The sequence below is a fragment of the Aythya fuligula genome, chromosome 1 (assembly GCF_009819795.1).
Source record: "Aythya fuligula isolate bAytFul2 chromosome 1, bAytFul2.pri, whole genome shotgun sequence".
Classification (NCBI taxonomy): Eukaryota; Metazoa; Chordata; class Aves; order Anseriformes; family Anatidae; genus Aythya; species Aythya fuligula.
This window is the reverse complement of record NC_045559.1, coordinates 45,351,776-45,376,166: the sequence shown is the minus strand read 5'-3', so window position 1 is coordinate 45,376,166 and position 24,391 is coordinate 45,351,776. Positions and strand designations below refer to the sequence as shown.

At 39.8% G+C, this 24,391-nt stretch overlaps 1 protein-coding gene across 2 annotated transcripts in view; it reads left to right on the top strand.

Annotated features, from left to right (window-relative positions):
* The first annotated feature begins 9,555 nt into the window (after positions 1-9,555).
* Positions 9,556-24,391, top strand: part of SLC17A8 (solute carrier family 17 member 8) — a 30,323-nt gene continuing 15,487 nt past the window's right edge. Inside the window, exons 1-4 of one of the 2 annotated variants that reach the window (XM_032208139.1) lie at positions 9,556-9,599; positions 10,057-10,264; positions 16,948-17,200; positions 19,562-19,680. In XM_032208139.1, the coding sequence (XP_032064030.1) occupies positions 10,122-10,264; positions 16,948-17,200; positions 19,562-19,680 (515 nt within the window). In that variant the 5' untranslated portion in view covers positions 9,556-9,599; positions 10,057-10,121. Of the gene's footprint in view, positions 9,600-10,035; positions 10,265-16,947; positions 17,201-19,561; positions 19,681-24,391 lie in introns of those variants that run through there. The other variant, XM_032208138.1, reaches the window with a different exon arrangement.

The following is a 24,391-nucleotide window of genomic DNA, read 5'->3' as shown; positions in this document are numbered from 1 at the left end:
TTTAAGTTCTCTGAAACAGTTCTAACTGCTGTACAGATTTCTGAGATGAAGTTGTAAATCAAAATGTGTTATAGTGAACTCAGGCCTTGTGCAAAATATTTAATATTTGTTTATTTGTCTAATTGTACAGTCTCTGTACTAGTGGCAATTCTATGTTTTGATTGTAAAACATGGAAATTCTCATGTATAAAGTGGTGTTACTGTAGTGTCAGCTGTGATTCATAATTAGAACTGTCATAGCATGGCATTAGTGTATCTCCAACTTAATGGACTGCTCTTCAGAAACAAATTTATTCTTGTATCAACTTTTAGATCAGTTACTTAAAAAATGTAAAAGGTACAGTGACAGTTTTGAGAAATTCATATCACTTTGTACTGTGAATGAGGTTGCCTATAGAAATAAATGAACTTTTCATACTTTGGTGTCAGATTGTAATTTTATTTTAAATTTCTGTAAAATAACTTGTGTGGAAAACTTGATCACTTTATTTTGTTTGAAACATAGTTTATACAATGTAATTTTGAGTTTATTTCTTAGTGTGGTTGCTGTCCACTAGTGGTTGCCTTGAAACATGATCATATATTTCCTGTACAAAAGAATTAAAGTTGTTAGGGAAAACTGACAGACTAGATATCTCTAAAGTTAGCATTTACTTCTGAAAATACACTAAGCCCATGCCAGAATCTGGGGTTCTGATGCTACGTAGTGATATCAATTTGCGTTTTCATTGCTCATTTCCCAGAAACTAGCCCTTGGCTCTGAACCTGGCTTTCAGGATATGCTGCTTTGTCAGGCTCACAGGTTTGCCAGTGCTTTGAAGGAAGCTAGTGCTTCGTTCTGTGTGTGGCATAAATTGATCAAATATGAGATGTATAAGATCAGATGCTTAGAAGCATCCCTGGCTGGAGCTGGTACGAGAGAAGAGTAAAGGAAGAAAGATGTGGATCAGGTAGAAGTTGAAAGGTAGCAAGTAGCTCCAATTCCCTCTCTGTACTTGCTAAGGATGACAGCATCCCCATTCCTACCCTGGCTGTATCTCAAGGGAGGACAGCCTTCCCATATGCCAGCTTTCGGTCCGTGGTGTTGGAAGATGAGAGAGTAAGGTTTCAGTGCAGTAGAGATGTACTCAAGGGCACCTGCTATGAAAATCATGGTCCTGATCTCTGACTTGAAAGTCCTTGACATGTTAATGTTCTCTCTGTCCCCTCTGGGCATTGGTGGGATTCATAACTATTGCCTTTTTCTTGAGCAGGAAAGTCTTGAGTGCTGAAATCCAGTTCTGGGTTGGTTTGCAGTGGCTTAAAATTCATAATTTCATACATTCTTTCATGAATACAGGTAACTGATGACTTCAAACAGGAAAAGATGGGAAACTTTGCAATTTATTGTACCTGGTGTCAAATATTTGATACTAGGAGCTAATTATGTCTCCACTTCATTCCTTTATTTGGTATCTGTAGTTCCTCCTTTGGCGTATGTGATATGCCAGAGCTTTAAGATTAAAAACACTGGTCTAAAATGGATTGGAGCTGTGTTGCCCTATCAAGTTTGCAGTCATGAGGAATGCAGCTCAGTAGGTGTAGGAAATGAGCTGTTTGTCAGGAGTTATGCAAACAGACATGGTTTACTTGGTGTTCTTTTCTTATTGCTAGTGCAAATATACACTTTTGACCTGGATCTCTGAAGCTCAGTGCTCACATCACCAGCTGGAGACCAGTTGCTCGGTAGATTGGCAGTCTGGCTCTTGGTGTGCCAAGAGGGATTCCAGTCTGTTTTGTAAAACATTCCCCTAGAGCAGTAAAGTTTGAAACTCAGAATTAAAATCCTACCTGTGCACAAACACAAGAGCAGCTAAATAAATACAAGTTATCTGATAGCTTTCAAATAGTTTACACTGTACTTTAAACAAAAAAACTCTTTATCTAAGAGTTAATAGTAGATGTCTTTAAAAAAAATCTTTTTTTTTTTTTTTCTTTCCCCCTGCATATGGTATCTGCTTATCAGCTATGTTATCATGGTTCTAATATGGTTTGTTACTGCAAAGTAAGCCAGTTGTGGACATGCAGCAACTTGAAACATAGAAACAGTATAAATTTATGTCCTCCCTGTATCTACTTACCAATTTCTGAAGGCTTTTGTTCTGGCCTTTTACTTGCGTGTTAATTGTTATTTTGCCTTTTGAGTAGAGTTTCTTACAGTGCATCATGAGTGACCTTCTGCAGAACATTCAAAAGACTGTTTTACACTGTTCTGCAATAACTAGTCAAGGATAATCAAAGGAGAAGCTCCATTCAAAACTCCCCCAGCATCAATGAAAGCATTATTATCATTGGCCTGAAAACAATGTTTTGGTGATGGAAACTGCTTGTGGCTGTTACTACACAAGCTGAGGTTGTTGTACGTGTCTGCTTCATGCTAATTTAAGTCTCTGTAAGAGTAAAAAATAAAAGTAAAATGTTGGAGAGCTTGCTTTCCAGGAGGAAACTCAAAAAATATAACTAAAAAATAAAAATAGAAAATAAACTGCCTCTGTCATTCCGATTAAACAGATGCTTACCTGTGTCACCAAAGCGGTAAGTGCTTTGCCAAAGTCACAGAAGTAACCTCAAGTAAGTTCAAATATCCAAAAATGCTGAAGAAACCATCAGATACATCTGTAATTAGAGCAACAAACTTTTGGCTAAACAATCTGTCCTAGCACAGCATCAGAGATTTTGGAGAGATTTGCTAAAAAATATTTTGTCTTACAACAATTATATATTACAAAAGCAGGGCGAGAAGATCAGGAAAAATAAAATGACTATGTATTTTGATTACTTGTGTGTTCCAGACTGCTGAAGTTACTGGGTCCAAGAAAATAACTAATGTATTTATAAAATACTCTTTGTTAAATGTCCTTTTTTAAATTCTTCACTTTAATGTAATTCTTCTTTAGGTCATTATTTCAAGCTAACATGGCATTTAAATTGGTGTGATACAAGTTTCTGATTTTGATCAACTGTATTTCTTTGTAATTAGAATCTGGTTTGGGTATTTATGTATTCTACAGCTTTGGTTTTCAACAGCATTTAAAGGGGAAGAATGTTTTATTTTAGCTTCTCTCATGCTGCTTTCTTTTAAAGAGTTAGCTCTGGGATTAGAGGAACACAATGAACTACATGACAATTTGGTGAATCAGCTCAGTAACAGCCTGCATTTGCCATAGGTAATGTTTAATAGAGTGCATGCATGTGCTGACTGGCATAGATAATCTGTTAAACATGGAGAGAAGACAATTCTAAAGACTATGCATCTTTAGAAAGCTATTTTCTCAGTGAGAGTGAAAGGAAAACCAGACATTCTTGAGGTTTTCAGTAATTTATAGGTAAATGCTTTCTGAAAACATCAAAGCAGTCATCAAAGCAGTTCCTCGCTGATAATGACAGGCTTTAACAAGTTGTAGATCTTAACTTTCCAATCGTTCTGTAAAATATAATAAAACTGCCATAAGGTGTCACTATAACCTCAGTAACTTTCAAATAAATCGCAGACATCACACAAATGCTCTGATCCAGCTACAAGTGTTTTGTAAAAGTAAAAAATAATAATAATAAAAAAAAAATCGTAGTTTATGTATGCACGGAAATGGTTACTGTGGTTGTTTTCTGTTTTCTCTTAAGCGTGTTGTCACCCTTTCTTAGCATTTAGACCTGTTCACTTTTGGGAGAGCAGTATATACTTGGCAAAGTTAGCCACATCTATCAGATTACATTTTGCACAGTGGTAACTGGCTCTATGTCTGTAACTTTTTTTTAGCCTTAAATAGAAGGTTTCTATTGAAGTTCATGCTAAACATATTTACTTGTATAGAGTGAAAATTAAAAAAAAAAAAAAAAAAAAAAAAAGGTTTTCTAGCGTTAAGTATATCTGCAGAAATGAGTTCAAAGTTTGTGCTCTTTAAAATTATATTGAAGCTCTGTCCCTTTCCTTTACCTGAAGCTCTGTCCTTTTCCTTTACCTGACACCTTCCACACAGAAATGCCTCCTCCCCCAACACACACACCCCTACTGTGTAAGGTGTAAGAAATAACTGCTCATTTAGCAGTAAGGGAAACTATAAATAAGACTTTCTGTTTGTTATTGCTTTATTTGCTGTTAGCATGCCAGGAGTCTCTATTTTTATTTTTCAGCCAACTGTGATAAAAGATTTTTGATATCAGCTACCTGATCAGGAAGCAGAAACAAGAAAGTGAAGATGACTTTTTAATCATTTGAAATGAATGCCACATAGACATCAGGGAAATAAACGTGTGAACATCTGATTTGGGCTAACTCAACACAAAGCATTTTGATATGGCAGGAAAGAACTCATAGACGGTGAAATAAAAATCAGAATCCTGAAGTCTTTAAATCCATCTTCATTTATGCAGAAAAAAGTAGACATAGTAAAGCCATAGACTTCAAAATGTGAAGGATCATTTCAATCATAAATATGCAAAATCCTTGTATAAGATGGGATCACAGGTCACCCTATTTATCTTTGACATCAGATGCTGTAGACCATGAAGGCTGAACTCCTATAGTGCCCTTCTTTTGTGTAATGTTACAATGACTCTTAGGGATGCCAGCAGGGACATACGGTTTCACCCCAGAGTTTCAAGTTTGTTAAGTTCTTGTCCTCTGAGTGGAGTTTTGCATGTGTAAAGTGCTGGAAGAAACTCTGCTGAGAAGGTAATATGATCATTGAAACACACCTGCAAACCCTGATCTTAACCTCTGAAGCCCAAAGTCATACCCTGATGTGTCCTAATAATCTCATGTTTCCAGGGAGCACGGAGCTACTGCAGGCTCCAGAAATTAGATGCTGTGACAAGGTTTGTGATTTGAAGTGTTGTCGCTTAGGTTAGCTTTCAGATTCTGAGGGGTCGAGTCTCAGCCATATGATGAAAGAAATGATCTTCACTCACACTTACCTATTACACAGCCACTTTGACAATGTGGCTAAATATGTTCTCTTTTTTGGTTTTATTTACTGTGCCTATAGTTCTGATTTGCGTTGGAAATATGGCTGAAAGAGACTCGCATAAAATTCAGTTGGCATTTCTTTTGAGAATAATAGGCTTCAGGAGAAAGCTCAGCCTGCTGCAGTCTCTGCTGAAGAAGCTGACCAACAGCACGAGTCACAAGAGCATTTTTGTTCCTTGTGCTTGGTGCCCTGGTCTCTTGAAAAATGCAAAATTGCAACTCCTGTCTCTCAGCACGAGATTGTTATTTGTCTCTCTGTTTGCGTTATTTAATGCTCTGCCTCCTGAGGTGAATTGAAAAAATCAGCTTTGAATGCCTTTAATTCTCCCTGAAACTTCAGAATGGAGGAAGACAAAATAAATCCATTTAGAGAAGAGCTCTCATGCTTTCTAAACTATCATCTTGTGATTTCTTGGGGCCCTGACTGAGATTTTTAGCTTTGTGTCCTACCAATACAAAGCACACTTGATCATTCTGTCTCATCCTCTGTGTCTCCTCATAACTTTTGAGCCAATTTCAACATTTTTTACAGGAGTAGAAATTTTCAAGGTCCTAAGTTGCTACATTTTATAAAAATAAGCATCACGATTGCACGCGCTTGAAAAAAATACTAAAAAATCTATGAGACAAATTTTACAAAGGTCTTGACCATGAAAAATGCATTGCCATAACTTGCTCTGCTTTAGACGAAATCAACTTTACCAAAGGGATCTTCCTGCAAAGAAATACCAAGAGTGATCTAAGGAGCAGCTCACAAACACTGGGGCTGTGATCACATGGCCTAAAGCTGAGCAAAAACTGATTAAAAATTAGCAGTGTTATTCTAGGCTGCACAGGCTGTATTGCACCTTACACTGGCGTGCAGTCCCACCGGAGGACCACAGTAGCCTTTGGTCAAGGTTGACCACGCACTGTGAAGTGAGGATGTTCTATGCTACTTTAGCAGAGACACCAAAACATTGAATCAACTTTCCTAGGGTCTTATTGTCATGGCAAGTTTGACTATGATGATTAAATATTTGTAAAGAGCTTGAGTTTTTTCTGTTTTATAATCACTAGTAGAAGTGTCTGCCTGCAAGGTTATGTCAGGGGCCATAGTAAACAGAAGCATGCTATTAAAAGGTGCCCACATGTGAAATGTGTATGCTATCCAGCCTGCATGGAAACCAGTAACAAAATTCTCCCCTGAAATATGGCAGGCTTTAGCCCAAACATTTTGAGGAATCAACAGCAGGAGTAGTATAAAGATGATTTTTCTAGGCTTTTCAACCAAAGAAATAACTGTAACAAAGTAGCCTCCAGGTGTACATTTCCTTACACATATACAAGTTATTCTTACAGCTGAGAGTTATCGTTATTGCTAGCTCAGATGCTTTCATGCCTTGCATTGTTGAGGGGATGCTGCCATCCTGAATCTTCCACGTCTTCAGTGCACAGTTATAGCTAGAATAATGCATCTCCTATGTGTGTATTTGATCAGTGTCCAAGTTTTCTTACAACTCAGTTTATTCTTGAGCATCCAAGGTAATGACAGCATGTGAGCCCTCACCAGCTGCTGTCTGCATGCTGGTTTTATGTCCATATTGGCTTGAAAATACAGTTTTAATACAGTCTTACTAGAGGCCTTTGGGAATACGAGTCTCTAGTTTTAGACTTGTAGTTTTTAACTACAAGTTGTGTGAGCCAGGAGTAGTTTTAATTTTGCAATATATTTCTTTGCAGGTGCAAAAGAAAACTAAGGTATAGGGTTAATTCAGGGAAAAATAAAATAATAATAATAAAAAAAAGGTAGGTGTAATGACAGCTTGGGCCAGCAGGGCTATCACATTGGGTGTTGGAAAGGAAGATGAGTTCCCCAGCTGACACCCCAGAACACATACTGGGGTTAGTCGCAGAGGGGTTGCCATTGCCTTGTCCAGCAGCAGCTGCTTGGGGGCGGGGTATTCAGCCGCCCAGCGAGCCTGGGGAGGGGGAAGTGGAGAAGCAGCACTGCTCCCATCTAGCAGCCTCCCTGCAGAAAAGCAGGAATTAGCAACACCCTTTAAGCCTTGGGAGAAAGGCCAGGAAATTTCAAAAGGGGCCACTGCTGTGGCACAGCAGAACTGCAGGCAGTGGAAGGATTTCAAGGTGTAAAGAAGTGGCAGAGATGAAAATAGCTATTAGAAATGGATGGTTGTGTTAGCAGTGAGGTGAGCAACGTTGCCAATGAGAGCATCAGCAGCCCTGAGGGGAACGTACCCAGCCAGGTGCCACCTAGAACATATCCCTAGAGGAGATGCTTGGTGGATTCCCAACTGCATGAAGGATGGGCTTCAACTTTCACATTAAGTGCAACTATGGTATGCGTATGAAAGTGAACAATCATTAAATTTTGAGCACAGAGCCTTTAGGGTGTATGCTCTGTGCTCCTCTTATTTGAAGCAAAACCAGAAGATACGGGAGAGCAAATTAAAAGCTTCCACTCTACAGCTGCTGGGAGAGATGGATTTTGAACCCCACTTTCCAAGTTGAGCCCCCAGTCTTTCAAGGCAAATTCCTTGTGCTTGAATTTGCACCCTTTCCAGTCTGGATCTGGGTTATTAGCATGGCTGTGGGTGTCCAGCTGCCCCATGCTGTCCCAAATGTCAGCAAATAGACATTTGCTGAATTGCAAGACAATTTCATTACAGGCTTCTACATATGTATATCCCTACAAATATTCATACCTTGGCTGTTTGGCGATTACACTGCCAGTATTGTTTTCCGGGTGGCTTGAAAACTGGAGATCCAGTTTTGCTGCGTGCATGGGGTTGCATTAGGCCCCTGCTCCCTCCTACAGCAGTGACCTTGCTGTTCTGTTGGTGTGTCCCAATGGGCCGGGTTGTGCTGTGGCCAAGGTCTGGAGTGAAAAAAACAGGAGGAATTCAGCTGTGGCAATTGCCAGGCTCAAGCCTGAGCAGTGTGAGGAGGAGAAGGAGGTGTGGCTCCTAAGCACGGGTTGTTGTGCTGCCCTGCTGCAGGGGGGCTCCAAGGCACACGGGTGGGCAGTGCTGGGAGATGGCTTTGCAGCCCTCACCTCTGCTGTGGGAGGGCTGCCTGCGAGGTCCAGTGTGGGTCACCTGTGCTGAACCTGAGCTTTCCAATGCTGCTGTACAGCACATGAATTATTCAGAAAGGAGAAACCATAACCAGTTCTGCAGCAAAAAGACCTCTCCTCTCCTCTCCTCTCCTCTCCTCTCCTCTCCTCTCCTCTCCTCTCCTCTCCTCTCCTCTCCTCTCCTCTCCTCTCCTCTCCTCTCCTCTCCTCTCCTCTCCTCTCCTCTCCTCTCCTCTCCTCTCCTCTCCTCTCCTCTCCTCTCCTCTCCTCTCCTCTCCTCTCCTCTCCTCTCCTCTCCTCTCCTCTCCTCTCCTCTCCTCTCCTCTCCTCTCCTCTCCTTATACTTGGAATAAAGGATTTCAGTGCATGCCTTGCTCTTTCTTTGCTCTCCCAACCATGAGGAAGTGTTTTTCCCAATATTTCCTTACAGTGGAGCTGGGATGATCCAGACATTTGGTATTTGTACTAAATATCAAAGCATTTTTAATTTTTATTTAGTATTTGCAATAAATACTAAATGTACAGTGATATCTAAAACCCAGAGGCTGGTAGCCCATGCTGGGTGCCAGGGGACAAGTGGAGGGGAGGACAGTCCTCACCCAGCTTTGGCCCAGATGCACATCCCTCTCAGTCCTACTGACACAGTTCAGACACCCAGACTCAGAGCCTGGAATTGCCCCGAGGCAACTGAAAACAGCTGAGCCCCAGGTTGTTTTCTGGTGGAGCTTGTTTCTCTTTTTTCTGTTCCTTCTCTCTCCCCAGACTGCACGGGGAAGGAGGACAGCCTAGGCCGGTGGCAGAGCAGGAATGAAGCTCCTTGGGAGCAGGGGCTGCTGTCCCACCTCTTCCCTCCCCACCAGTGGCCTGTCAGGCTCCAAATTTAACTCTCCTTGGCGGAAGGTGGGGAACATAAAGCACTCCATTTTTCTGACAGTCAGGACAGTTTCTCCCTTCCTCTCCAGCCAGGGAAGCTGGAATTGCTGACAGGAGCCCAAAGCTAATCTGAAATGGGAGATATCTCTTTTCTTTTTTTTGCTTCCAGAACCCAACCCGATAAGTGAGGTCTTGATTCATTTGACTCCAGACAACACGCAGGCTTGATGAGGCTGCATTTCCACAGGAGTTTCCATTAAATGCTTCTACACAGCAGGAAAGGTGTGCTGTCATCACAAATTCGTGTCGAGTTAGAATGGTTTGCCTCTTTCAGCCACTTTGTGTTTTAAAAACAAAGTGCATTTCACTTACAGCCACTTCCACTGCTTGTTCAAACACCATCACCCTAATGCACCTCTGCATCTGTCTGCCCATGGGCCCAGCAGCACCAGATATAAATGCCCGGGCTGGGAAGTGAGTGGTGGGCCCGCACGAGCAGGGAGCCCATCCAGATGGGGGTAAATAGTGAGCGGGAGCTGCAGCCTGTGTTCCCTTCCTGCTGAAAGGACTCGTAAATGTTTAATAAACTTCTTGCCCTTGCCGTAGGTGAGGTCCTGCTAATGAACTGGCGTGGCCGGAGGACAGGTATTGTGTCCGTTACTATAGCACCACCTTGCACACTTCTCAGTGTGAAAGAGGAGGGGAGGGAGGGAGGCAGGCACGGAGGATGAGTCCTGGCAAGGCGGTGTGAGGTCTGCCCGTGGTGCAGCAGCAGCAGCAGCATCCTGCCCAGGGACAGCAGCCCTCAGCAGTGCCTCCTGCTCTCCTGCCACAGCCGCTGGACCAGCTGCCTGCGTACAGGTGCCCGACCCTGCACGGATGCACAGCAAAGCTGCTGCAAGTGTGCTGCTGAGTCTCTGAGCACATCCCAGGGGTTTCACACCAGGGCTCTTCCTGACTGACTTGCTGGCTTGGGAAGATCTGTGTTCTTTTTTTTTTTTTTTTTTTTTTTTTTTTTTTTTTCTTTTTTCTTTTTTTCTTTCCTTTTTTTTTTTTTTTCTTTTCCATGCTTCTTTCTTGAGCAACTGGTTGGTATCTGCAGAGGTCACGAAGGGGACCGGCACAGACTCCTGAGTCTGGCATCAGGAAATATGACAGCAGAAGCGAATGCTTGTTAATATAAGGGATTTACTGAAGAAGGAAGACAAAATGCCTTTCAAAGGGTTCAGTTCACTGAAGGAAAGATTTTTTAACCCAGGAAAGGAAGAGGTGAAGAACACCATTAGTGACTCACTGGGAAATCTGCGAAGGTAAAATCCTATAGTAAACTCCCAGAGGGATCCCCTGGTTACATTTATTAAAGATAAATGAAATATAGAAAAATATCTAAATATAAAACAGGGTTGCAAAATTAATCTCTGAGTCCAGATAGTGAGAGATACCTTGCTGCAAGACAGAAGATTAAAAGCAGCAGTGTTACACCAGCATGTGGCTATAGATGATAGAATATTTATATTAAATCAAAGAAGACGTGAAAATAAGTTATAAAATATTGTTCTAATATTCCAAGAAACATGAAAAAGTGTTTTAATTTAACAACAACAACAAAAAAAGTTTTAAATAATTAAATGCGAATTGTTCTTTTTTAGCTTGCATGAAAAAGCTAATGATTTAATGGGAATTAACATTCCAAAATTATGCCACTCTTGAAATGAGAGTAATGTCCCTAAATTACAAGGACATTTTAGAAGATCTTGTTCTGAATCAGTAAGAGAAATTATATGAAGCAGATCTGTATATGTGTGTATTTATTGAGACTAACACATTAGAAAGAAAAAGAAGCAGTTGTTTGCAAAAAGATTAAAGATTTTTATCTTAATCTGACACTTTTTGAAAAAACAAACAAATATATATTTTTTGATGAATGAAAGTAAGATGCAAAAAATACCAAGTTTCATAAAGGGATGGAGATTGTTCATTTAAATGGAAGATTGTTTCAATTAGTAATGGCCACTGACAACATTTACTTGCGTAATGGATAGCTGACAGCTGGAGAGTTCAGTGCCATTTCTTGCATGTTTCATGTGAAGTGTTTTAAAACTTTGGAAGGAGCAGGACAGTATTTTAATTATACATCTTTTTAGTGTTTGAATTGCATTTGCTTTTGTACGTATCCTGTTATTTTCTTTTGGGAATGTTATTTTGAGTCAAGATGCAGCTTCTGGCACATCTGAACATGCATTTGATCACAAGAAAATATACAATAATTTGCATGTATTGCATTACAGCATGCATGTGCAAGTAAACAAGAATGTACACTTTTATGGAAGTTATTAATATGCACCATTACCTTGCCAGTTCCACTGTTCCTATGCCATGTGAACAAAGTATCTGTGTTCCACAGAGCTTCAACTTAACTTTTCTTCATTTACAATATTATAGATGAAGTCTGACATTTTGCTTTTTTGACTTTTAAGATATTCTATGGTGATTCAGGGAATGTTTTTCTTTCAAAACATCAAACTAAGTCATTTATTCAATCATAAATTCTCATTGCTGTGGGCTCTGTTGGTCAATTTGAACAAATACATACAGGCTTTTTATTTAGTGATTATATAATGTGGCAGTACGAAGGGTTTGCTATGTGGATATGGCATGCATGCTTTGGATTATCTGGGTTACTTTCCTCTTGCAGCTGGCTATCAAGGATATCATGCTGGCTCCTATGTAGATGATAGTACTGGTACCCAACTTCATCAGTGTTGCTGCTGAATCAAAACAGAACAAATCTGAGCTGAGATACAAGAAAGTTTGCTGGACTTCATTATTTTCTGTTCTAAATATCTGAATGTCAGTGCCTTTCCTAGGTGTACTATTTTGTGGGTGCTGCAAAACACGAGTCTCCCCACAGGTTACCTCAGGGTAGCTGGCACCTGGTGAGGAGGCAAAGGGGGCAGAGATGGAGAGACCTGAGAGGCAACCTTTCTCTGGGCTGTTGCCAGCAGTTTCATTTGCAAGATCTCAGAAGAAGATCCATTTGTTGCTAGAGTACCACCAGATAATAAATACACCAGCTGCAACAAATACACCAGATGTTTCAGAAAATAAATAGAAACATACAAAATTATATTTTATGCAACATAGGGCTTGTTCTTAATTAGTTAAATACAGTGGGGTAGAAAACAAACCAACCAACCAAACAAACAAACAAACAAAAAAAAAAACAATTTGGATGAATCAAGGCTTGGGTGAATAATGTCAGTCAGAGCTGGGGGTCTGCAAACCTGAATAAGTTTCCCAGAAAAGAAACCTCTTTTTCCTGCAGCTCTTCTTGACAGGTAGGAACACTTTGGGCCTTGTTTGTACTTAGTGTGTGCAAAGAAAAAATCATGAATTCAAGTAAAATCTTAGTTTCTGCCTCTCCTGAGGATTACAGGAGTCCTTAACCAGCCAGCAGCAACTGGGGGCTTACCAATGAAGTTGGGAGTAACTAAGTGTGTTTACTTCCCAATAATATCACTGTTAATAAGAAAAGTAATATGGGCTATGCCCACAGCACAGCTGTACGTAGTCTGGGTTCTACTAGGTGTAGCTCTGACTCCTGCAGACCTTCTTTAATGAATTAAACTGCCCAACCTACTAAAAACTGCAACCTGAAGCTGGGTGAATTACCCTTGAGTTGGACAGGGCTCCTCTGCCTGCTCTGTAGCATAGTCTTGATCTTCTGAACGTTTTCCTTTGCACAGAAGTACAGAAAGTGTAATGCACCACAGAGCAAGCAACACCATGAATACAGTGTGGGGTGCCCTGAGACCGTTTTGTGAGGCCCCTTGTACAAAGGTACTGCACATGCATAGTGTGCCCCTTGCACAAGGGCACACTATGCATGTGCAGTGCCGCAGCACCTGTGGGGCATGCATCCATTGCATTGAGGCTGTGCTGGGAAGGCACCAGGATTGTGCCCTGCAGAGTGAGATTGCAATGCCTGAGAGATGCAGTAGTCCCATCATGTGTAAATGCTTGAAACATGCCATGAGTTTCATGCAAATATAACACAGAAGTCAGCTTCACAGGTCCCATGCACCAAGCGACTTAAGAGTGTTTGCCTATCTGCCCTGGGATATTGTATGAATACAACTGGATTTGCTATAGAAAATTATCACCTGGGCAATCCCCATAGAGCAGATGAAATCTCAGAAGATTGTATTTGCTTTTGGATAAATAATATTTTTTCAATAGTCAGTGAATAGGCTTCTACATCAGGATCATCAATAATTGTTGTATGTGGTGACTGTTGTTGGTTATGTAGGTGTGAGGTTTGAACACCTACAGATGCTGTTGCCTGTAAAAGCCTGTACTATCTGGTAAAAGTCATTTGGGAATGCATTCTAACACATGGCAGGTATTAACATTATTAAAATTTGCCTGTTTTTATAGAATGTATGTTGTTTTAATCAAATGAAATGGAATGTTGTAGTTCTATTCCACTTACACAGTTTGAAGAAATGACTACTTTCTATGCTAAACTGAATAAATACAAACTGGTAGATGTGTATGTGTTCTGTTATTATTATTATTACCGATTTGAATTTTAAAAATTTATTTCATACTTCCAAAACTCTGTATATGCCAGAGTAAAGCCATTAAAATAGAAAAGAAAAGAATGTCAGTTGGAGAAATTTCAAATACAGTAGTTATGACATTTGGGCATGGGACATGGATGCTGGTATCTTCAAATAGTCAAGCTTTTCTTACTTATCGAGTGTTGGATGTTTGATGAAAAGAGCAGAGTGATGTCAAGACTAAACATATTCCCATGCAGCAAAATACTCTCCAGTGTTAGTCAGATAATTAAAGCAGCTTTCTTCTAAATTATTGGTGTATAACAAGTGAAAACTTCAGTGTCACTACCAAAATATATGTATCAATCTTTTTGTGGATTTGACATACCTTCATTTTATATCTACAGTGTTTAATAAATTAAGACCAAAAAGCAAGGTTAAACACTGGCTCCATGATTGCTTGTACTGCTAATGTTTCACCCCATCTCTATTTTTGAATTGCTATTGCAAAATCATTTTCTCTGAGAGAAATCTTCCACAGAGGGGTTAATGTTAAGCTTTGAGGGTACAAAATATTCTGTGAATATTTGGGGTCACGAGTTAGTCCTCAACCTGCTTTTATTAATGAGTAGTTGAATACAATAGCAAAACAATTAATTTCACTGCAAAAACAATGTTGGACCATAGTGCTAGTCCTCCTGGCTCATCACTTCTAACAGTGAATTTGGAGAAGAAGGATGTTTTCATGCCTATGTGAAGTGACAGCCAGCTGAAAATGTCCAGATAGGAACAGATGTTTTGGCTTCACATGATGTGTCTAATCTTTGCCAGCTGCCCAAAATAATGCAGAAATTAACGTTTAATTTCTCTCATATAAATGGTGTGGTAAAGGTATGAAAAATTGATGAATTGTGCTTTGATTTAATTAATTCAGTAACTTAGATTATGCTAGAGTAAAACAGTAAACTTACTTATTTTGTTTGTTAATAACTCTTTTGAGATAACAACAGCTCTAAAAATAATTATTCAATTGTCTTTTCACTTCCTGAGGCTTTTATTTTTGAACTTTTAGTCAGTGTACACCTACTGATATGAGTACACTAAGCAAGGAATATATGGTGTCTCATTTTTTTAAGTGCCTGACTACATTACTCTCTGTACTCTCATTTCACTAACAATGCTGTCTCCCTGCCAATGAATCATAAGATCTCAATCACCTTCAATAACACCATAGTCATATCACATTTCCTGTGTTACCTTGCTTTAATGCAAACTCCAGCTTACAAAGAACTGATTTAACTTAGAAGTTAGCACTGCTTTGAGCAAGGGGTTAAATCAAATAACCCCCAGAAATCCCTTCTGGCCTAAACACCCTGGTTCTAGTGCTTGTTAGACATGTAAACTGATGGACTGTAATATGCTTTTTTTTTGTTGCTAAGAGTAAGGCTACAGTAGCAGTTTTATGGTACAAATTAAAGAGAAGTAATATAGCAAATGATGCACACCTTAGCATGTAGCTATAAAGCCTAGAAATACTGAAAATATACGGGAAAATTCATACCGGAAAGATATGTTTAAATTCACAGGAAACACCCCAAGAAGCCATATATACAATCTATATTTGCAAAACCTTTAGTATAGGATACTATCCAGTAAGTTATGGGCAGTACATTAGACTTAAAGCAATTGGAATGATTAATCAAAAGCTGTGATTAAACCAAAATTGTTCTCCTGAAAGAGCCAACCAACTACTGTGTAGATCAGCCAGGTGCAGCCCATCCATATATGCTTTGGCAACATTCTTTAATAGCTGATTATTACATGGAACATTGAAGTCCATTGGATTTCAAATACATTTCAGGCCAGATGTGTGAAAAAAGGAAATAAGTTACTCCTTATCAGAAAGGAGTGAATTTAATCATTTCATCATCTTATACAGCAAGATGGGCTTCTTTTATATTGAGTATCTGTTCATATTTCCCTAGTAGCGTGAGCAACTCCATGGCATACACAAAAGGAGCTGGATCATGCGCTCATTGCTTCACAGCAAAGCCAAAGCTGAAAGGCTTCCTAATGTAACGCTCATCAAGATTTGGGGCTACACTTTAGTGAACACTTAACCTTAAGCTCATGGGAAGTGTTCAGTGGGCTTTTCATGTATTCAGAGCTAACCATGTGCTTGAATATTTCAGCATGTTAGAAAGCCCTTATTTTGCATTTAAAACAAAAGCATGAGAAGTTAATGTTAGGAAAGAAGTATTTATCTCCAGTCTAATAGTGTGTTTTCAGTTCCTTCTGATCTCATCTTTCTTACTAGAGACATTCCCTGTTCATATAGCACAGGATGTTAGTATCTCCAATCAGATTGGGAGATCAAATTAATTTTTAATTGCACTACCACAGGAAAAACTTCCATAAGTGCAGGAAATAGTGATGGGCAACAGCTGTACTGATGAGACCATTTGCCTCTTAAGCCACTGCTCCTGCTTTGGCTGATGGCAGCAGCTGTTTGCCCCCCATGGGGTCCTCCATTTCACTGCTGGTGGTGCAGTGCTATAGGGAGAATATTTGCTCCTATTCCCAAGTAAATGGGAGGGCCCCTGTCCTTGGCTCTTTCCTCCTTATTCTCCCCAGTCTCACTGCAGTGTCCGCACTAAATTTGCTCCCAGGCAAAGCTCTTTCAGCCTCTTCTGCTGAGGGGTGGTCAGTTTTGCTGAGGGGGAATCAACAGACCAGAAAGTCACTTAATCTTCAGATTTATTTGAGTGTTAAATACTTTAAAGAAAAGGTTGGGTTTTGTAATGAGTTAAAGCCTCGTGGTGAGTGGATGTTTCAGAGCAGAGGAAAACTTGGTGTCAAATCCCTCCAGGCAGAAAAAGCCGGGACCTGGCTCTTCCACACCTCAGCCCCTCTGCAGCTTAGCCCTGATGTTTGTCTCACAGGTCAAAACAAACTCACAGCAAGTTTGGGGTTGAGAAAAATAAATAAACAAATAACACCATGCTTTGTGCTGTACTTGCCCTTTCCTTGAAACCTACTGACAGCTCTGCTTAGTGGATCTAATTAGAAGTTATAATCTTTTTTTTCTTTTTTTTTTTTTTTTTTTTTTTTTTCCATATGTATATGTTCCTAACAACCAGCAGGATTCATCACAACAGAACTCAATACACCTCTTATGATCATTCTCATGAACATCCTGCAAGCATTTTTGTAGCTAGCTGTTCAGCCAAGTATCTATTGCTTAGAAACTTCAGTGTTGGTGAAAAAACATGCAGGCTGTGCCAACCTTTCAAAGTCTGACCAGCTTTAATTCATTACAGTACCAAGAGGCAAACACCTCAGACAGAGGTGATTTAGCAGCTGACTGCAGCACCTACCATCTATATTCTACTGTGTTTACATTTTCATTTTCTCTTGCTCTTTTCATCTAGGAAAATTGATGGCACCAACGTAGAGGAGGATCACATTGAGCTGACAGAAGAGGGGCGGCCTGTGCAGGCCAGTGCCCGCAGGCCAGCCCTGTGTAACTGCTACTGCTGCGGACTGCCCAAGCGCTACATCATTGCCATCATGAGCGGCCTGGGCTTTTGCATTTCCTTCGGGATTAGGTGCAACCTGGGCGTTGCCATTGTAGAAATGGTGAACAATAGCACTGTTTATGTCAATGGTAAACCAGAGCTGCAGGTGAGAAACCATCCTCCTTTCCCTGTTGTGACCAGGCCCCATTGCAGAATCATTGAAGTGCCACATATCAAAGTACTGTATATGTATATGTATAGGTTAACACTTTAGACAGGGAGACACGTGAGTCTGGATTCCTATACAAGTGCACATGCTTAGCCCCTATTTAGGTCTCTAAGACACACTGAAAGTCTGTAAGGTCTGAGCATTTGCAATGTCACACAGAGGGTAAGTAATAGAAATGAGAGCTGAATTGGCTTGTATGTTTATCAGGTCCCCAATCTTTTTGTCACAGACAAATTTGGTTGCATTGACAGAAGCTTCTACTGTTCACTGTCTCTCAGGGAAATGCACCCTCATGCCACTACAGAAGGAATGATCAACGGCTGTACGTAGTGCTGGGCACACTCTCTTCAGATTAGTGGATGACTTTCAAGTAGTCATTTGGCAATCTGGCAACAGGTTTTATGGGTTATTGACAGTGGATTGTTGTCTAGAAGTATTTGGAATTAGGTGGCAAGCTATTTCAAATTTGCAGTAGATGACATGCTTCATAGCAGATGCCTACAAACTTTTAAAAATGCACCCAAGGAAATGTAGATTCAAAGCATATCTTTGTTTCTCCATTCCTGCTTTGTTTCAGGGTTGTGATATCACAAATCTCATTCTGGACTTTATGAACATGAATGTATAAAATTGACTTATTTTTGGATCCTTTTATAATATATCATTCACAGGAATATTGACTCTTACCTGACATTTCCACATACATGTATTCCCCTTGAGATATCACAAATCTCTGCTCTGTTTTGGGCGTGATATGTGAACCCCTCCTGATATGGGAACTTTCTCCATGTCTCATGGTGTCTTTGCCTTCAGAAATTAACACTACTTAGAAACTAAAATGAAAGACAGTAGCAGAAAATTAGGTATTAAAAACAGAAATGCAGCTCAGCACAGGAAAGCAGATCTCTTGAAAGAGTTTACATTGGTGGCAGGAAAATCCTTCAGCCCCTGTAAAACATGCCTGGCTAATTAATGCCATCTTTCTCCCAGCAAGTCAAATGAACTGTTTTGTAGCTTATTTGTTTGGAAAAAAAAACAACCTACTGAGGAAAACTGGTTCTTGCTTTTACACACAGGAAGTAATATAGAAAAAAAAAGATGTTAAGATCTGTCACTTTAGTTTTCATATTTATGTAGTGTTTTAGTGACAGTTGTAGTTCAGAATCTAAGAGACAATTTGTGCCGTTTTCTCTTAAGACGATTAAATACCTTTCCCTGACATGTAGTTATCATGAAAATAAGCATGAAGCAAAACATCATGGTTTCTTTTTGCTCCAGAACAGCCCTTCTGAACTGAGGGTTCAAGGAAAAAATGTCGACGCTAACCTTATGTTAGTGTGATTATAATGAGTCAGGCACTGTTCTGACCTCCCACAATGAAGGGCAGGAGGGGTACCTTGGGTCACGTTTTCTTTACTGCCCCTATGTTTTGTTCTGGGCTTTGACCATTGCTCTTTCAAGCAAAGTACACCAAAACGGGTTCATCACAGAACAGGAATGACCTTATTCAGGATGAGTTTCGAGAAGACTGAAACTGCTTGCTATCCAAGGCTGAGGTGCATTGCAAAAGCGTTTGTCTTGGCTGTAGACATTTTTGACTCTGAAGCATCTCTGACCAGCCTAGGGGTGGCCTTCTGTATCCAAATCCAGCTTAATGACTGGCATCACTTTAAATAAAAGATGCACTAGTCAGCTAGCTAATGTTACCTAGATTTATTTCTATATTGTCTTGTCTTCAGGTGTTACACCCTCCTCTCCTTCTCCCATACTACTGTTCCCTATTTTCTGCGCCCATACTACTACTTAATGTAGATGCTGGATGGTCAGAGTTTGACCCTGATGAGAAAAACCGTGGATAATACAGAACCAGCATAACCAGATCAATTCAAAGAGTATGAGCAACCTTGATAACTGTGTAAATGGATGTGTTCATTGAAAGGTAGCAGGTCCTTGTTATAACACTAAGCAGGCCTGAAAACAAAGGTTTCAGCCCAAAAGGAAGCAGTGGCAAGAAGCAAAGATGAAGGTCCATCACCAGCTGCCTTTTGGCTGAAACTTTTTCCTCTCATTCATCCTGATTATAAGCTAAGAGCAGAAACAGTAATCTCATAAAGCAATTTGATATCATTTTGCTTTAACTGGGAGAGGGTTCAAGCTCAGCAACACCAGAACAAGGAGGCTCTCTTGATTTGCAGGATGGGGTGACTTCCATTTGACTTTCAAATAGTGTTTACCTCATAATCAGTATGCTTCATTTTACAGCATTTTTTTTTGGTTTTGTTTTGTTTTCCTTTGCAGAAAGCCCAATTCAATTGGGATCCAGAGACAGTGGGACTCATACATGGCTCTTTTTTCTGGGGTTACATTGTGACACAAATTCCAGGAGGGTTCATCTCAAACAAATTGGCTGCTAACAGGTAAGAAAACAGTAATTGAAAGAGGTAAGATCTGCAGCTTTACAAATGACTGGTTTACAAAGTTTAAATGATGATTGCAAAGTAGTGAATAAAAGTGTTTCAGGAATCTGAAGCTGAACTTGCAATATGTCTATAACCAAAAAAAATAAAAATCTATTATTGATCTGATTTCTGATAGTCTCAATTTAGCTCATTCATCTCAAATATGTACACATTTATTGTTTTCTAAACAATAATGCTTTCTGGAGACTGTTAGGAAAATCATACCTGGTGTTTCAAACAATGCTTGGTAACATTTATCTTTCAGAAGTTGCCTTAGTGCTTCATAGCTCAGTTTACCTGCAAGTGAATTTTTTTTCCAATGAAATTTGACTTTTCTCCTTTAAAATTTCCCAGTGAATTGAAATGTCTTCCAGAATTTTTGAAGCTGTGCACGTAGGAATTACATGTTCTGAAGGCACAAACCCATCCTCATGCACATGGACATCTTGTCTGTGGCTGGATACAATACTTATGTCTGTAATTAGGATTGCCTAGAACTTTTCTAATAGAGCCTAATGATTTCTCTTTGGCAAACAATGAGCATCTATATGGATTTCTTCCATGCTCATTGTGTTTGTGGGCTGGCATTTTTTTTTTTTTTTAATTCAACTGTTTTTGAAAAGGATAAAAAAAAAGTAGCTAATTTTGCCAAAGATAACTTTAGTCTTAGGCTTTACTTCAGAAAATCTTCAGAATTTGGACTATGATCGCATCTAAAACAGGGAGATTGTCTGAAGACAGCAGGTTGTAAATGAGCTCATGAGATGTACATGTGAAGGATGTTTGGGATCTACAGATGAAAGAGGATTGGCACTCATACCATTCTCCACAAATAAAATCTGACTTATCTACAAAGGCTTTCATAATAGCAAAAAAAATATCTTTGAGACCAGAACTACATGGTTTTGTCCAAATTCAAAGTACTTTGCTCTCTGTATTCTACAGAGAGTTATAGGGGTTACAAGACCGGACATTCTTCCCACCCATATCCTTTATGAAATGACTCCAGAATAGAGTCATCCCATAGAATTCTCCAGAAGTTCAGCCCCAACTCTCCTCTATTCATAACACAAAGTTCCTCTGCATTCAGTTTGTACTCTTTCTTCAACACTACTAGCAATCTGTTTTTCATTTCTCTACTACATAAAGTGCCTAAACAGGGTAGTTTTCACTCTGTTGAATAAGCCAAACAAATTAGCTAAGCTTAATCATTTCCCCAGTGTTTCCAGTCTTGCCACCAGATTTTGCAGCAGAAGGGCCCAAAACCACAGATGTGCACACTGTTGGCTGAATAATTCAGCATATTATTAATTTGGCTTTCATTCCCTTTATTTTCTTACAACCAGTAAAATCAGCTAAGTTTACCCTCTAGCTCAATTTATTCTGTCAGCTGACTGCTTTCTTAGGTACATATTATGCATATGCACAGAAAGCTATACTTCTGTCCCCAGGATACTTTCAGACTATTTCTTTCAGAAATTTCAGACAATACAACACCGCATCATAGATTTGATTAGCATAACTGCATTTAGGAGCAGAATTTGCTCAAGGAACAACACCCCAAAGGATGATCTCAAAGAGAATTCCTGTTTGTAGTAATAGGGATCACAGATCTGTCTGACTCCACGTTTTTCCTTTATTTGTTGTTTGTCCAACCAATTTCAGCTTGGGTAGATTCAGCAGTGGTACTGAGTTTCTGTTTCAGGGGGATGACATCTGCTTGCTAAGACCACAGGGCAGGAAACAGAGAGCTGGGGTTTGTCTGTGAACCCACCTCCCCCAGAAAGACAAATACTTTCTATTTCCCAACTGCACACTAGTAATGATATTATTCTGTCCTGTTATTGACTTTATAGATTTACATATAGACTCTTGTCACCTGTTTAAATCCCACTCAGCACTGTGGAATCTTGAACAAACATGGACCCTTCCTCACCTCAGGCATTTCTCTAATGCAAATAGTTATTTATAATAATGTGGGATTAAGATGGATCTCAGAACAGCTGAATATAATGAGTGATATATGGTTTGGCATCAAAGCCATCTGAAACTGAATAAATTGCTTTATACATGCCCAAATTTGTATGGATCTGCATTCTCCCAAAAAGTTCATGAACCACTTAGTGACTATGTCCCTTTATCTTGCTGCTTATCCTCACACATGCATACTAACAAAATTTCATCATTGTTTGGTGGTGACAAGGAGACATGAAACATAAGGCACTCCATTTTATCAGTTTTCAGTAACAGCACCCTGCTGACCAGAGGAATCTTTTGCTGAAGAATTCTGTTTTGATCCAAAAGTAGCAGCTGGCCAAGGATCATGGTGGTGAGGAGAAAAGAATATGTCAATTAACTGAAAAGAACTGGGATATTCTTTGGGATTAAAGGCAGTGAACTGCTGGAAAGATGCTGGCTATTTGTGAAAACAATACTTAGCCTCTTAAACAGTAACACAAGAGTGTATGGTTCTAACAGTATAAATCATACATTTACAATACACATATTCTGGTTGGCATTAAATTAAGTAGCAAAGATTGGAAGCTCAATACCCAGAGCTAGCTGTTTGGATAAGAAAACATGTTCTCTTTCTTATGGTTTATTCTTCCACTTGCTCATTAACTTACATTTTAACATAATTTGCTGTAGTTCCCTGAGATGGTTAACTGTGTTATGATAACACATTTGACATCAGTATTAGTGGTGAGGAAGAGGCAAAGTGCAAAACTTTTTTTCTCCTCTGATTATAACAGAGAGCTAAGTAATACTTATTTCTCAGCTAGATGCTTACTTGGCTTCGAAAACAGTCTCCTAAATGTCAAGATACGATCATACGCTTTGTGTGCCATTTCAGATTTTCAGACCGCTTTTTATATAAATGCATTCCTTTGTCACTTCCCTCTGTCAGCCTGCCCAGCCTCTTTGCTTTTGTGTTCATTTGCTAAGTGCTTTCTTGTCATTCAGATTATGAGCTGTCTAGGCATTGGCTGTTGTTTTCCTCAATAGGTGTACAGAATTTAGATAAAATAGTGTTGATCTATGACTGTAGATTCTTTGCGCTATAATGCTACCATTAATACTGCTATCAATAATAAGCCCAGATTCAAAATATGAGGTGATGTATATTTCCTGTGAATGTTTCCAAAAAGAAACTGAAATATAAACAACCAAATCCTTATAGAAAGAAAGCAAGAAAGAAAGAAAGAGAAGGAAGGAAGGAAGGAAGGAAGGAAGGAAGGAAGGAAGGAAGGAAGGAAGGAAGGAAGGAAGGAAGGAAGGAAGGAAGGAAGGAAGGAAGAAAAAAGAAAAAAGAAAAAAGAAAAATAATCTGACAATAAAAAGTTGTGACACAACAACCCCATGCAATGCCAAAACCTTGGGGCAGAGTGGCTGGAAAACTGTGCAGAAGAAAAGGATCTCATGCCTTGAACATGAGCTGTCAGTATGACCAGGTGGCCAAGAAGGCCAATGGCATCCTGGCTTGTATCAGGAATAGCGTAGCCAGCAGGACCAGGGAGGTGATTGTCCCCCTGTACTCTGCTCTGGTGAGGCTGCACCTTGAGTGCTGTGTTCAGCTTTGGGCCCCTCGATACAAGAAGGACATCGGTGCCCTGGAGCATGTCCAGAGAAGGGCTACAAAGCTGGTGAAGGGCCTGGAACACAAGTCCTACGAGGAGTGGCTGAAAGAACTGGGATTGTTTAGTCTGGAAAAGAGGAGGCTCAGGGGAGACCTTATTGCCCTCTACAACTACCTGAAAGGAAGGCATGGGGAGCTGAGAGTCAGCTGCTTCTCACACAGTAATAGGACTAGGGGCCTCAAGTTGTGCCACGGGAGGTTTAGGTTGGAAATAGGAGACATTTCTTTTCAGAAAGAGTAGTCAGGCACTGGAACAGGTTGCCCAGGGAAGTGGTAGTGTCACTGTCCCTGGGAGTGTTCAAGGCAAGGGTTGCTTAAGCAAGATGTGGTGCTTAGGGACATGGTTTAGTGGGTGACATTGGTGGTAGGGGAATGGTTGGATCAGATGATCTTGGACGTCTTTTCCAGCCTTAATGATTCTGATTCTATGAAAGTTTATAAATATTTTGAAGTGGAAGATGATAATAGCTATGCATAGTAAGATCTGTGAATGTACTTAGTAGAAAAATGAAAAAGGAGAAAATATTTCTACTATCCAGATCTCATGATTTCAGATCAAATATCTATCTAATACCATTCATACATCAGAATGAAGCTTAATGTGTCATTTTTGAAATGTGACTGGCATAGCAAGCCAATTCAGAACTTGTTCAACATCATTACATTTGAACAGTTTGAAAAAGGAATGTGAATTATGGTCCTCAAACAGCAGCATGACGCCAGCTAGCATCAGTGTAGCTGGAAACTGAGGCCCTTTGCCATAAGGGAGTTCTTGACTCTCAACATCATACTAGAGTCATGAACTCTTGATACTCAGAGTGTGTGACACAGCTTTTGAAGTCCATTTGTGGCACAGAAAGGCTTCAGTCAGCCAGGTGTGAAGATATATGAAATCCTTATGGGTCCCTACCAACTTGGCATTCTATGATTCTGATAAATCAAATATAGCTCAAACTTCCTAATGGTATTAATTTAAATTAATACCATTAGGTATTAATTTAAATTTAAATTAAATTAGGTATTAATGGTATT